The 14,734-nt window shown below is 38.6% G+C and overlaps 1 protein-coding gene across 1 annotated transcript; it reads left to right on the top strand.

The window, feature by feature from the left end:
- Positions 1–713: 713 nt before the first annotated feature.
- LOC132641554 (sphinganine C4-monooxygenase 1-like) lies at positions 714–12,979 on the top strand. The gene is made up of 2 exons (XM_060358595.1): positions 714–834; positions 12,185–12,979. Exons 1-2 carry the CDS (start codon positions 820–822, stop codon positions 12,737–12,739), a joined length of 570 nt encoding a protein of 189 aa, XP_060214578.1. The 5' UTR covers positions 714–819; the 3' UTR covers positions 12,740–12,979.
- The last annotated feature ends 1,755 nt before the right edge of the window (positions 12,980–14,734 follow it).

Genomic DNA, 14,734 nt, shown 5'->3' on the forward strand with positions numbered 1-14,734 from the left:
GGGAGAGGAGTTGATGATGGTGGAGAGAACGTGAGGGGTGAAGGGAGAGGGAAAAAAGAGAGGACAGAGGAGGCGGGTAAGGGAGTGAAGAGAGAGGTGAGGGAAAAGAAAGAGGGATAAGGATTAGGTTTTGGGGAAATAAAATTGGGCTGGGTAATTTAGGATATGGGCTGGACCGGGTAGAAACGAATGGGCTGGTCGTTTGGGTAGTTTAAGGGTAATGGACTGGTTGAATTAATTAGAATATGGGCTAATAGTTTGGCTGAAAATTGTTGATTTTCCTCCTCTATTTCAATTATTCTTGGGCTTCTAATTTAAGTACTAGTACAATATATACTATGTCAAGATAATTAATAATTAATATGTAGAAAAAATAAGGATTTTAGAAAGTGTTGTCTAGTAATTAATTTAACGAATCCGAACCCGAAGACGAAACGATGACTAACTGTTTAAAATTTATGATAAAGTAATGCTCATAATGTTGAAAATAAAAGTAGTGATATTAATAGTAGTAGCAATAAAATATCGTGAAAAATAAAGTATTTAGCTCGTTAGTAAATTTAGAAACCCGAGTAAATTAAATAAAAGAGGGACAAAATTGGGTGTCAACAGTGAGAATAATTATGTATCAGATGAATTGTTGGGAACATTTTTACCAATAGTTGTATATTGGGCATATTCAGGATTGTATTCAATACTTGGGGGTATGGATAATTATAGGTTACATTAAAGAAAGATGAGGATGAAAAGAATTTAGTGTCAAAAAAAGAGGTTGTTAAAGGTGTTCTTCTTCAATAGGTTGTTCAGGCTGTTGTTGCCATGCTTTTATTCGCGGTTAGTTTACTTTGATCATCTTTAAATTGATGTAAAGTTTGGTTCTTTTTATTTGGTTTGAGAATTATTATGCATCATCATGGACTGGATTCATAGTTAGGTGTTGAGGCTTATATGATATTGATGACTTATTATGTATATGCTTGTTTCGTCTTTTTTATGGATCATAATGATATAGAGGATTCACCCGTAAGGGTGGCTGAGTTAGTTGAGCATGGGACTTTCATAATGGAGGTCTCAGGTTTGAACTCCCTGCCTACGACAACAGGGTATTTGCCTTTTGGATGGAGCTCGTCGCATGGGGCTTGCCTAGTGCGGGTTATGTCTCCTGTGTGGTTTGCTATTTGCTATTACACAGGATCGGGGTTTACCCTATGCGCACCTGAAGGGTAGCGGCTATGGGTACCTTTGTTATAAAAAAATAATGATATAGAGGATTCATATGGTTAACTATTGAAGCTTAGTTGATATTGTTAATTTGTTATGTACGTGCTTGTTAACAGCAGACGTGCAGCAGCAGTTCCTGAAAATTAGGATAATTCAAGTTCAGTTAATTTAGGCTTTAGTTAGAGTTGTTCACTCACATTTATCTGCTTCTATTTTCTAGGAGTTAGCTTAGCACAATCTGGAGTGTTTGCTTTGTATATAAACTTCATTGCTGGTTCATTAATAGATATTCTTTTTCCTTCTGATTCTCTGCATTTATTTGGTATCAAGGCCAAAGAAAATACTCTAACGAGTACCTGTCCAAGATCCAAATTTTTTTTCTTTCTCACCACACAAATGGCCGACTCTTCTACCCTAGTGATTAATGCCGATGCCACCCCGGTCCTCAAACACTTAATTCAGTTCAACCCTTCATCCCAGCTGCCTATTAAACTGTCCGGCAGCCATAGCTTCACTATATGGAAGACCCAAATTGCCATGCTACTTCATGGCCATGACCTCTACGGTCATCTTGATGGTACTAAGTTGTCCCCTCCTGAAAAAATTACAACCAACAGCCTTGAATCTGCCAACCTAGAGTACAAAGATTGGTTTCGTCAAGATAAACTAATCCAAAACGCTCTCATGGCCTCTGTTGATGCCACAATTGCATCCACTGTCGCTTCTGCAACTAACTCCAAAACTGCGTGGGATCAACTTCACACTTCCTTTGCGAACAAATCGCAAACCCACATCTTTAGCCTTCGTCACCATCTCAGTCGAGTAAGCAAAGACAACAAATTTGTTGCTGAATATATGCAAAAGATTCGCTCTCTTTCTGATGAACTTGCAACAGCAGGTTCACCCGTCAATAATGAAGAACTTGTTGTCACGACCCAACCCCGTAGGCCGTGACTGGCGCTCTAGTTGGGCACCCTGACGTACTTATTCAATCAAATCACAAACAGATAGAATCACATATAGGCGGCATGTACGGACACAAATTATCAGACGCTGCCTCAAATTTTATCAAACACATTTCAACGCAAACATGTACATATACATATATCGAAAAGCCGGCAAGGCTGCCATAACGAAAGAGATCATACAAACGCACCTGAACAGAAGTAGGCACACACACCCACAAATACGTCTACAGACCTCTAAAAAAGACAAACCGAATCATATGGCGGGACAGGGCCCTGCCGTACCCCTGAACAAATACATACACAAGGAACAAAAATGTATACCAAAACATATGCTCTGAAGTGAGAAGAGCACTCCAAACAGCAAGAGAGGATGTCCTAAACTGGTGGATCAGCAAACTACGCATCTGTACCTGCGGGCATGAAACGCAGCTCCCCGAAGAAAGGGGGGTCAGTACGAAATATGTACTGAGTATGCAAAGCAGAATATACAGAAAACAAACCTGAGACATAGACGAAACAGAAGTGTCGAACATAAGTACAAATCCAATCATATCAAAATGTTTAGTTTAAAAATATAAGTCATGCATAGGGTACAGAAGAATATGGTCGCCCGCCCGTCGATGGCGCCATAACACAGCATAACACCAGAAAGGTTTCAAATCTCCATATCCCCGTCACATATCACATCACAACATAACGCCATACACAGCATATCACCAAATATAAGTGGAACTCGACCCTCTTTTGCGAGTAGCTCGGTGAACCATAAACACAGCATAACTCCGGAGTATATCAAAATGCGCACGATAACAGAACCGGCCCGGGACTCGGCGAACGGAATAACAGAATGCAAGAATAGAGTCGTGAGTTGTCATATGCATAAAATCGTTACCATAAATCCAAACGGAAGTAAAATGATCATATTTGAAATCAGAATAATAGTCATAACAAATTCTTTCAAAGATTCTCCGAATTACATAAAAGGAAAGTCGTGGGACCCACGGACGGGTATTGACCCGAGCCGGGCCCGCCTATAGAAAATATATTCATCATATGCCATATAAACCCTTACAAAAATATTAAAGCAATCCGAACCTTTCGGAGGAAGATATGGCGTTTATAGTTCGGAATTCTTTAAATCAACTTATTGTGCAAAGTTTAGAAATCAATTTCTTCAAAGGCATAATAGTTCATATTTCATCATATCATACATAGGAATGCCAAAGAATATATGTAAAGATTATAGCGAACTCGGATTTCGAATTTAGGATTTCCTTAAGGCTAGTAGTCTAGCCTATTTATAACTAAAGCATGCTAAACGAAAGAAGGGTGCTTTACATACCTCGTACGCACTCCAAGCTAGCCAATCTAAAGTTAATCCAAATCTACGCCTCGGGCTCCCCAAGGTCTACAAATATGCCAATGAATATCCAATATTAACCATAGGTACTTAAGCAATTATTTATTCCAACTATTCATTAAATTCTACAGAAAATTCGGCAGCATTTCCCCTGTAAATAGGCCATTCCGAGAATTTAACTCGCTCAAAATCAACAACAACAACCACAATAACCAACCTAGCAACATCGATAATCAATTCGAAAGGCAAAATAATAATAGTAGCTCTCTTTTACGCCATTCGACAACTTTTCCAATCATTCAATTCAATGGCTTACTTTCAAGCCACAATATCGTTCGTACATTCGATTATTAACCCGAACCCATACTAACAACATTCAAGAACATTCTAGACAATTCACATAATTTTTCCAACAAGCCAATAATTTGCTCCAAAAGTGGCCGAAAACAGCCCCCTAAACCGTGAGCAGCCCCCTTTTTACATTCCTCATTTTCAAGTCATGTTTTGTATCACAATCCACAATATAACAATGTCATTTTCACAAATATACGAATTACATCAAACGTACAATAAGCCTCAAATCAGCCCACAAAATCTCAACATCAATCTTGAGTTATTAATTGCTCATTTCCAACTAGAATTCGTAACGACGACAATTAAAACGTTAAGCGATATTAATTCATCCTTTGCCAAACATTGGGGCCATACTCGGCCACCCTACACACATATATATACATATATATATTGATGGTTCTCATAAATAAAGATTACATTAAGTGCACCAAATTCTCCAAATCAGTCCGCACATTTACCATATCAACCAGTTCTTTGAAAAAGAGTTCCGCTCAGGAATCCCTTTGAGGGAGGTTTAGCCTAGCCTTCAGGTCCTATATGGGACATTAAACTCTCATTTCCAACATAAAAGTCATCACACTAACCATTACGACGCTAAGCGACATTAGTGCAATCTTCGGCATATAATAAGACTCATATTCGTCTATCACTACACATATACATATTTCGATGATTTCTATTCTCTTCCCCACTCTACAACAATCAAATATGCTACAAACAATTTATTCATCAACCCAATCACAATACCCATTTACACGGCTAGCACACCCATCACACAACCCACTTCCAACATACTATATTTCATGATTTTCATCCATATTAACATACTACAATGTGCACAAAACATTCACAACTCATAAAACAAGAGAAATTCTTACCTTTCTTCTTTACTCCACAATTTGCTTAGGGTTTGAAATCCACAAAATTGATGGCTTGATCGCTCCAACAACGCTTCCACGTTACTTAGGGACCTCAAAATAGTTGATTTATACCAAAGAAATATTTTTGGGGTGGCTTGAAATGATCTTGGTTTTTTTCCATTTCTTGGCCAAGAGGGGTGTTTGGTGGAAGCTCTCCAAGTCTTGTTTTTTCTAAGTGTTGAAATGGTGAGAGAAGATGACTTAAGTCATCTTTTTAAGTCCCACAAATATCACCAAGTGTCTTGGCCCACACAATGTGTTGGACCAATTAAAATTGGCCACACAATGTGTGGGGACCATTCAATGTACACGGCCACCATGGCATTTTTGCACAACATTTTTAATTCCAATTTTATGAATTGTGGTCCCAATTTTTCCAAAGTGTTCAATGCCCACAATTTCATATTCAACTTATGTCTCAAAATAAAATCAAATGGTCAAAAGTCCCGACTTCAAATCCCGGAATAGTCTTGGCCTTAAATTATCATAGTTAATCCGGGTTGTCCCAATGTATAAAAATACGGGACATAACACTTGTGGTTAAAATACTGAGTGGACTCGGTCCAGAATTCCGTGAGATCTCAGCAGCCATACGGGCACGGGACTCTCCAATTGGCTACGCGGAACTTTTTGATAAGCTTCTTGATCATGAACTGTTCCTCAAACATGAGGACCTCAAGAACTATACCACCCAGGTCACAACAGTTGTTGCTTAACGGGTCACAAATCCCCCACGCAATAATCGACGCCCACCCAACAACAACAACTGGCGTCCCTCAAACAAACAGTTCGCTGACTGCAGTGCTTCCCAGTATCCGAGGGACAATTCCCAGTGGCGCAACTTCCCACACCAACCCAACCGTGTCCGTTGTCAACTTTGCGACAAATTTGGCCATACAGCAAATGTTTGCCGCTCTAGGTCCCATAACCACGTAGAAGCAAGAGCAAATTTTGTTGCACAGACGACGACACATGACCCTTGGATTGTCGATTCCGGAGCGTCTCACCATGTTGTCCCGGATACAAGCTCCCTCCAAAATGTTCAAGACTTTAAAGGGATCGATGAGGTGACAATAGGTAATGGTAATGTGATTCCAATTACTCAAACTGGTACTACTCATTTAAATGCATCAAATACTACCTTTAACCTTCGTAATATTTTGTGTGCTCCGGCTATCAAACGCAAACTTATTTCTGTTCATCAGTTTTGCAAAGACAATCACGCCTCACTAGAGTTTTGTCCTTTTAAATTTCTTGTGAAGGATCTGACTACGGGAACACCTCTTCTGTGCGGCCCGAATAAAGCAGGACTCTATGAATGGCCATCACTGTCTCGACCAACCATCAACGTCGCCATTGCTGGACCATTCTTACATCTGTGGCATCGAAGATTGGGCCACCCCCATTCTCAAGTTTTATTTTCCATTTTACACAATTCTCATCTTTCATATTCTTCAAAAGACAAGTTTACTTATTGTAATTCATGTTCTTGCAATAAAGCTCACAGATTTCCATTTTATTTAAACATGTTGTCCAGCAAATTTCCATTAGAAGTAATTTACAGTGATCTGTGGGGCCCCTCCCTGGTTTTGTCCATTGACAAAAAGCGATACTATTGTTTATTTGTTGATCAGTACACCAAATACATTTGGCTGTACACAATGAAAAACAAACATGAAGTTCAAAAAGTATTTCAAAACTTACATCCTGTGCTTGAAAAACATTTTGGTCACAAAATACTCACACTATACACTGATGGAGGCGGAGAATATCAAGCTCTAGAACCTTACCTTAATTCCAATGGCATACAACACCTTGTTTCTCCCCCTTATATGCCTCAAAGGGTCGCCTTGGCTGAAAGACGTCATCGACACCTAATCGAAACAGCCAAAACACTGCTTCATCAAGCTAGTTTACCTTCCAATTTTTGGACATTTGCCTGCCATCATGCCGCTTTTCTCATAAACCGACTGCCTACCCAAACCCTTGATGACAAGTCCCCGTTTGAAGTTCTTTTCAATGAAACACCACCTTATGAATCTCTTCGTACATTTGGATGTCTATGCTACCCTTGGCTACGACCATATGCCCAAAATAAATTGGAACCGTATTCCACACCTTGTGTCTATCTTGGTTTTTCCGTCACTCATCATTGCCACCAGTGTTTTGAACCCACAAGCTCCAAAATTTTTCTCTCACGGGATGTTAATTTTTTAGAAAATATTTTCCCGTTTGATAATATTTTTTCTGATTCAAAACAAAGCTTTTCGTTTTTAAATTGGTAAAATACTTTAAGTCACACTTCTCCAGCTATGAACAATGCTTCCAATGATAATCCAGATCTCGCACTACTGCCCCCGACCATTCCGCTGATGCGGGATACACGCCAAGATCCCTGCTCACTTCGCGCCGCACAGAGGAATAACCCACAGTCGCATCACCAAGGTAATTTTCAACCTCCTTCCCTGTCCCCTGATCATAGGCATCGACAAACCCCTATTGCTAATGCCCCACCACCCTATTTCATATTTCAAAGCCAACCCCCTGCCCTCTCTACTCATCCTCCCAACTTAAATCGCCGACCACCAATTACTCATGTTTATCGGCGTCGCCCAAACTCATTGCCTAATATACCGAACCAATCCTCAAGCTCTAACAGAAAAGACAGCAGTAGCACTCTACGTTCACCTCCCCCCACTGACCCCATAGTTCAAGTTCCACAAACTGAGCAAAATCGTGTCGTGACAAGGTCGCAAAATAGCATCTTCAAGTGACGCAAAATTGTAGGCTACACTGCCCAAATAACCCAACCTGTAACCCTTATACCTGTAACTCATAAACAAGCACAAAAATTTTCATATTGGAGAGATGCTATGCAGGTTGAGTTTGATGCATTGATGAAGAACCAGACTTGGGAATTGGTTCCACCGGACCACACCAGAAATGTTGTTCCCTGTAAGTGGTTGTTTCGAATTAAAACAAAGCCTGATGGCTCTATTGATAGGTACAAAGCACGTTTGGTTGCAAAAGGATTCACTCAAAGACCTGGGGTAGATTTTCATAAAACATACAGTCCAGTGGTTAAACCCACAACAATTCGAACCGTCCTCACCCTTGTTGTCCAAAAAAATTGGCAATTGCATCAGATCGATGTAAATAATGCTTTTCTTCAAGGGAACCTTCAGGAAGACGTGTATATGAACCAACCACCTGGCTATGAAGATTCGGCGCATCCCGACTATGTCTGCCATCTCAGAAAAGCTATTTACGGACTGCGCCAAGCTCCTAAAGCCTGGTATGATGCACTTACTGATTCTTTGATCCAAATGGGTTTCAAGATGACCGAGGACGATAATTCTCTGTTTGTTTGCATAATTTGGGAGTAACTATTTATATTCTCATATATGTGGACGACATCATACTCACGGGGCAGCAATGACACACTCCTTCAGCAAGTTATATGTTCTCTTTCTAAAAAGTTTTCTCTTAAGTATCTTGGCTTATTGCACTACTTCTTGGGCATTGAGGTACACAAGAATGCCGATGGTCTGTTTATTTGTCAATCTAACTATATACAGGAGGTGCTACATGACACTCGGATGCAGGATTGCAAGGGCGTTCAGTCACCAATGAGTACCTCAACGACACTTCTGGTACATGACGGAGCCCCCAAAACTGATGGCAAAGAGTATAGGAGTGTACTTGGCAAGCTTCAGTATCTTTCGTTAACCCGACCGGACATCACGTTCTCGTTAAACAAGCTTACTCAGTTCAACAATTCTCCATCTGTGGTTCACTGGAAGGCAGTTAAACGTATCCTTCGGTATCTTAAAGAAACACCCCAGTATGGTATTCATATTTCCACACAGAAATCAACTAATCTCTATGCCTATGTTGATGCTGATTGGGCGGGAGATATTAATGATAGCCGCTCAATCTCTGGTTACATTGTTTATCTAGGCACGACGCCTATTTCCTGGTGTTCTCGTAAACAACCAACCGTCTCCCGCTCCTCCACTGAGGCTGAGTATCGGGCGGTTGCTTCTGCCTTGTCAGAAACAAACTGGGTCACCCACTTGCTCAAGGATCTTCATGTGCCGCTGCCTGCAGCTCCCGTAATACTTTGCGATAACCTTGGGGTCACGTACATTGCTGAAAACCCAGTACATCATACCAAAATGAAGCACCTTGAGGTTGATATTCACTTTGTTCGCAACCAAGTCCGCAATGGCCTAGTCTGGGTATCACATGTTCACTCCGCTGATCAAATTGCAGATCCGCTCACCAAACCATTGTCCAAGCCAGCCTTCCAGCGCATGCTTCCCAAGTTAGGTGTTGTCTCTTCACGCCTAACTTGAGGGGGGCGTAACAGCACACGTGCAGCAGCAGTTCCTGAAAATTAGGATAATTCAAGTTCAGTTAATTTAGGCTTTAGTTAGAGTTGTTCACTCACGTTTATCTGCTCCTATTTTCTAGGAGTTAGCTTAGCACAATCTGGAGTGTTTGCTTTGTATATAAACTCCATTGCTGGTTCATTAATAGATATTCTTTTTCCTTCTGATTCTCTGCATTTATACTTGTTTGGTCTTTTTTTTTTGATGCATCGTAATGAAATGGAGGATTGATATGGTTAACTATTGAGGCTTAGTTGATATTGATAATTTATTATGCATATGCTTGTTTGGTCTTTTTTGTTTTTGATGCATCATGATGATATAGAGGATTGATATGGTTAACTATTGAGGCTTAGTTGATGTTGGTAACTTATTATGTATATGATTGTTTGGTCTTCTTTTATGCATCATAATGATATAGATGATTTATATGGTTAACTATTGAGGCTTAGTTGATATGATAGTTTGTTCTGCATATGCTTGTTTGATCTTCTTCTTTTTTTTTTTTTTTTTTTTTTTCGTTTTTTGTTTTTTTGTTGTGCATCATAATGGTTACAGAGGATTTATATGGTTAACTATTGAGGCTTAGTTGATATGATAACTTATTGTGCATATGCATGTTTGGTCATTTTTTTTTCTTTTTCTTTTTTAAATTTTTTTGTGCATCATAATGTTTACGGAGGATTTATATGTTTAACTATTGAGGCTTAGTTGATGTTGGTAACTTATTATGCATCTACTTGTTTGGTCTTGTTTTGATTGGGTTTAGATGCTTCTGTCTGACTTTTCTTTTTCCTTGGGAGGTTATTGATGTTCTATAGATGTTCTGGGATGTGTTCATTACCTTTATCACTATGTTTCTCGGAAATTTCTTCATAGATGCCTTAACATTCTTAATTTCAGCTTAAGATTAGAAATGATTTGATTCATGAATATATGATTTCATGAATGGTATGTGTAACTCATAATTGGACGATCTGTATCACCACGTGGGGTGGGATGGAAAGGGGAATCTGAGGAAGCGATGGCGGTAATAATAATTCTGTTGCCCAAATAGTATTTGTTTTAGGAAAATTCAACTTTTTGAATTATTTTCATTGACAAAAGGGAGGAGCTTTTTTATGCTTGTCTACGTGTGTGTTCCTAGAATTTCCTGACAGCTGGATGGTAAAATTGTTCTGTACCTTAGCGTGTTCTTATATTTATTATACATTTTTGGTAAAGGAGTCTCATCTATCACATTAAACTATGACCAAAAGCTTCATTGGATGTTAATCCGTAGTTACTTGTATTACTCATCATTTAGGATGAATTCCTTCATGCACAGAATGAGAAGTATGACTTCTTGCTTATGTCAATCACAAAATGTGCAATTGTTTTCCTGGCTTGACTCGCCTCTAGGCTACTTCTGCAGCTGTACCGTAGTGTTTTATATCTATAGATTAAATTTTCTTTATCAAAAGTCTCAAGGTTTCTTGAACCTAAAAAGTGATAATAGATTCTGTTATCTGAACAGAAATTTCATCTTTAAGTTCATATGGATTTCTTTTGATAAGGAAATTTATATGAAATTTTTTCTCCCAAAAAAAATATATATATATGAAATTCTGAAATTTGCAGGTTTGATTTTCCTTGAATGGTAGGGAAGTAAGAGTTCTCTAATAATCAGATGCAAAATGTGCACCATCGGATTGAGTTGTTTGATTTTATAAAGAAAGACTGACTTTGAAGTTCTTCTAGGACAATAGGTTGTAAAAGCGGCTCAATCGGCATTGTTTTGATCTTAGCTGTCTATGCCGATGCTTGAGATGGTCAGAAACTTCATGTTTTACTGCTTCTCTCTTCAATGGAGTGTGTCGTATCTGGGTTTCTGCGGTTCAAAATAAGTTTCTAAAGACTGCATTCTTCCGTGTCAATTTGCTCGTTGCTTCTAATGATTATTCAAGTATTGTGAGGTTCGTGGGAAATATTAGGACAGAATAATTAGAGTTTTGTTCAATTGAAGGGCCCAGCTCTGGGGTGGTGGTTCCCATGGCAATGGGATATGTGCTCAATCTTCTGTTCTTTAAGTTAATCAACAAAAAGTAGAGACCCTGCTTGACAAAGGAAGACTTCCCTATAAAAAAAGTCTTAAATACTCTTCTGCATTTCTGTTGTCTGCCCTTTTCTTGGTGTCCGTACGTATTGCAAAGTTAGTTGACGCCAGAAGTAATAGTTGAGAATGGTGTTGGGGGTATCCATGACCTAATAAAGCTTTTTTCGTGCAACTTTCGATGTGTTCGGAGGTATGGAAAGACTAAAGTAATGAGATGATCTTTTCAAGCTCAATTTCTGAGCCTGGATGTATTGAGGGATAAATTCGTTTCTTTAACCTGCAAAGAAGAGATATGAAAAGGAGATGCTGTGGTCTTGTCTTTCCTTTGGCTAGCGTTGATATGTGTGTAACCTAATTTGCAAATTGACTTTCAAGCGCTCATATCTATCCCCTTAAAAACTGTACTTTTTTAAACTTACTTCGTTTGTTGGCACTTCTCTATCTGTGGTTGTCATGTGGTGATTAATTGGGTCTCTTGAGTCTTAAACTCAATTGCACTGCTTTTGTTTCCTTTCACTTTGGTAAGCCAGCATGTGATTCTGGGACCCACGAATCAGCACCTGACTTTTCATTTATGATAGCAAAAACTGTAAGCATTTCTGACCCTGAGAGGGAAATTGATAAGTCTAATAGGGAGGGCTAGCTCATACCATCACACTTAATCTCTGATCAATGAGGTACAAATTGTACACCTTTTGTATGTTCTGATAAGTAATTTAAGTATATACCATGTGGAGTTTCGCTTTTCAAATTTCTTGTACTTTCAGTATCTCATGCACTCGATTCTCATATTCTTGTTCCACGTCATGTCAAATTTTATGTTTGTATGTTGACTAAATCTTGGTGTCTGATTATCTACTAATTTTGAGCAGGTCACAGGAAATGATGGTGAATCTGATGGGGATCAACATGCTTCCATCTTTGTTCTTGGAAGGCAGTTCTTTGTTGCCATGGTGATGTTAGATACTTGGCAATATTTTATGCATCGGTACATGCACCAAAACAAGTTCTTGTACAAGCATATCCATGCTCAACATCACTGGCTTATTGTTCCGTATGCATTTGGAGCTTTGTACAACCACCCTTTAGAGGGCCTGATTCTCGACACAGTCGGTGGGGCTTTAGCTTTCCTTGTATCGGGCATGTCACCACGTACCTCCATCTTCTTTTTCTCATTTGCTACGATCAAGACGGTTGATGATCATTGCGGACTATGGTTGCCCGGAAACCTCTTCCATATCTTCTTTAAAAACAACTCGGCTTACCATGATATTCATCACCAGCTTTACGGGACCAAGTTTAACTATTCACAGCCCTTCTTTGTGACATGGGATAGGATATTTGGAACGTACATGCCATATGAACTTGAGAAGAGACAAGAAGGAGGTTTTGAAGCTAAGCCTGTTAAAGATTGCAAGGAGCATTGACAATACTGTTAGTACATGTTTGTCATAGAGTATGTACCACTGCAATTTTTGCCTTCTTCAAATGCTTAGTTACTTACTTATTTTGTATATAGTTAAAGGTTTCTGCATATATTGTTGTATAACTGGTGTTGATTTCGAGGTTGGAAAAGGAATAGGAGTAATAGTTTCCTTTTTAAACATTGTCTCAGATCTGATTTCTGGTATATCAAACTGCAGGCAGAGATAAAATTTCCTAAAATATATTGTGTGCCTTCACTTGTTTAGTTCAAAGACACCTGGACATGTGTGGTGACTTTCTCATTGTTCTTTTTTTTTTTTTGGATTGGTACTATTTAAACGAGTATCTGCTGCCGCCAATCAACACTGGTACCAGATAACTCTAGTACCTGCTTATCGAGGCTTAGACAGAGAGGAGGAATCACTTAGTGTTTTTCGTCCTTGTTGTTTCACCTCTTCATTGATTAACTACTAGGCCACAACCTTCTCATCAATTCTGACATAGCTCTGGTTAGGGCTCTGATTTGGAGCTATGTTGAGTTGGTCAAAATCTTGGTGTCATGCTCTAGACTCAGTTTTGGAATTTGGGAAATTGGATAGGATAGGACCTGCTTCAGTTTTCCAAATATAGTTATGGTGGTTATGGTATTATTTTAATCTGTATTTAGATACCTCTTCTCTGAACAAGAGTTTAGAAGAATTGCTCTTGACAAAAAATAGAGTTTTAGTATGAAAGATGATCTGTTAATAGTGATTCTCTCCTTGTCAAGGGAAAAAATGGACCATGTAGATTTAGATCATGGTCAATCACTTCCAACTGAAGTAGATACCAAATCAAGTCTGATCCTATTATAATGCTATAGGACTATTACAAACTAGAACTTAGGGTGGGATTAAGGTTGCTAGGATTTTGTCAAAAGGACCGGAAAAATATAGTACTAGCAAGGATCCATTATAAGGAAATGTGAAGATTTTCTATTATTTGCTCCAACTTATATCATGATCCTTCATCATCTTAATCTATGAGTCAACATATAATAGCTTCAAGAAACTTTGACATCTTAAAAGTCCAATTGTTCGACTCTCAAACTTTTATAGGGGGACTGGCCACTTAAAAAGTTGCAGCATTGTATGAGCATGTCATGCTTATGATGAGTTCTTTACAAACGTCTTCCCAGTTCCAAGCAGATATACTTTATAATCTCACCTTTGGTAAAAGGTATCATGACCTCTCTTTAACGACTCCAAGCATGTAATCAAGAGTAGGGGTGTGTTCGGTACGGAGGAAACATTTTCGGGAAAATATTTTTGAGTTTTCCCATGCTCGGGTGGTCAAGTTTTTAGAATACATTTTCTAGGAAAACAAGTTTCTTAGAAAAAAAGAGAAAAAACGATGTCCTTATTGAAAGTAGGAACAAGAAGTTTTGTTCCGACACACTTCACTTTCACCCCCACCCTTGTAGCCCCATCCCAATCACCCCACACCCCTAACTCCTACTCACAATATTTGTTTGGATTTTATACAAATGCTTTTAGGATAATATATTTTGCTTACATATCGAACACAAGAAAATAAGTAAAAAATCAACTTATTTTCTTGGAAAACATTTTCAAAAAGCATTTTTCATGAAAACCATTTTCCTTCGTACCGAACACACTTAAAGGTAATCAACTACTTCTAGGGCATGATCTTATATCCTAATTAGAAACTCCACAATAAGTAGGCTGGCTTAGTAGGTCTTATTATAAAAACACTCCTAAAGATCTGATGACTTACACCAAACATTAAGGATCCAGTGAATAATTTATTCCATCGTTTAAACTCTAAAATGCAGCTTACAATGAATACAACCAACGGACTGTCACAGAACTTATTAAAGAAAAAACTATTACGAAAAGATTACATAGTGATCTTCAAAATCGGTACACCTTACATACTCTTCATACTCTGTTAAAAAAAAGAACCAATGAGTTAACAGCTAAAAAAGTTAGTACACA

Source organism: Lycium barbarum, chromosome 5 (genome assembly GCF_019175385.1).
Source record: "Lycium barbarum isolate Lr01 chromosome 5, ASM1917538v2, whole genome shotgun sequence".
Taxonomy (NCBI): Eukaryota; Viridiplantae; Streptophyta; class Magnoliopsida; order Solanales; family Solanaceae; genus Lycium; species Lycium barbarum.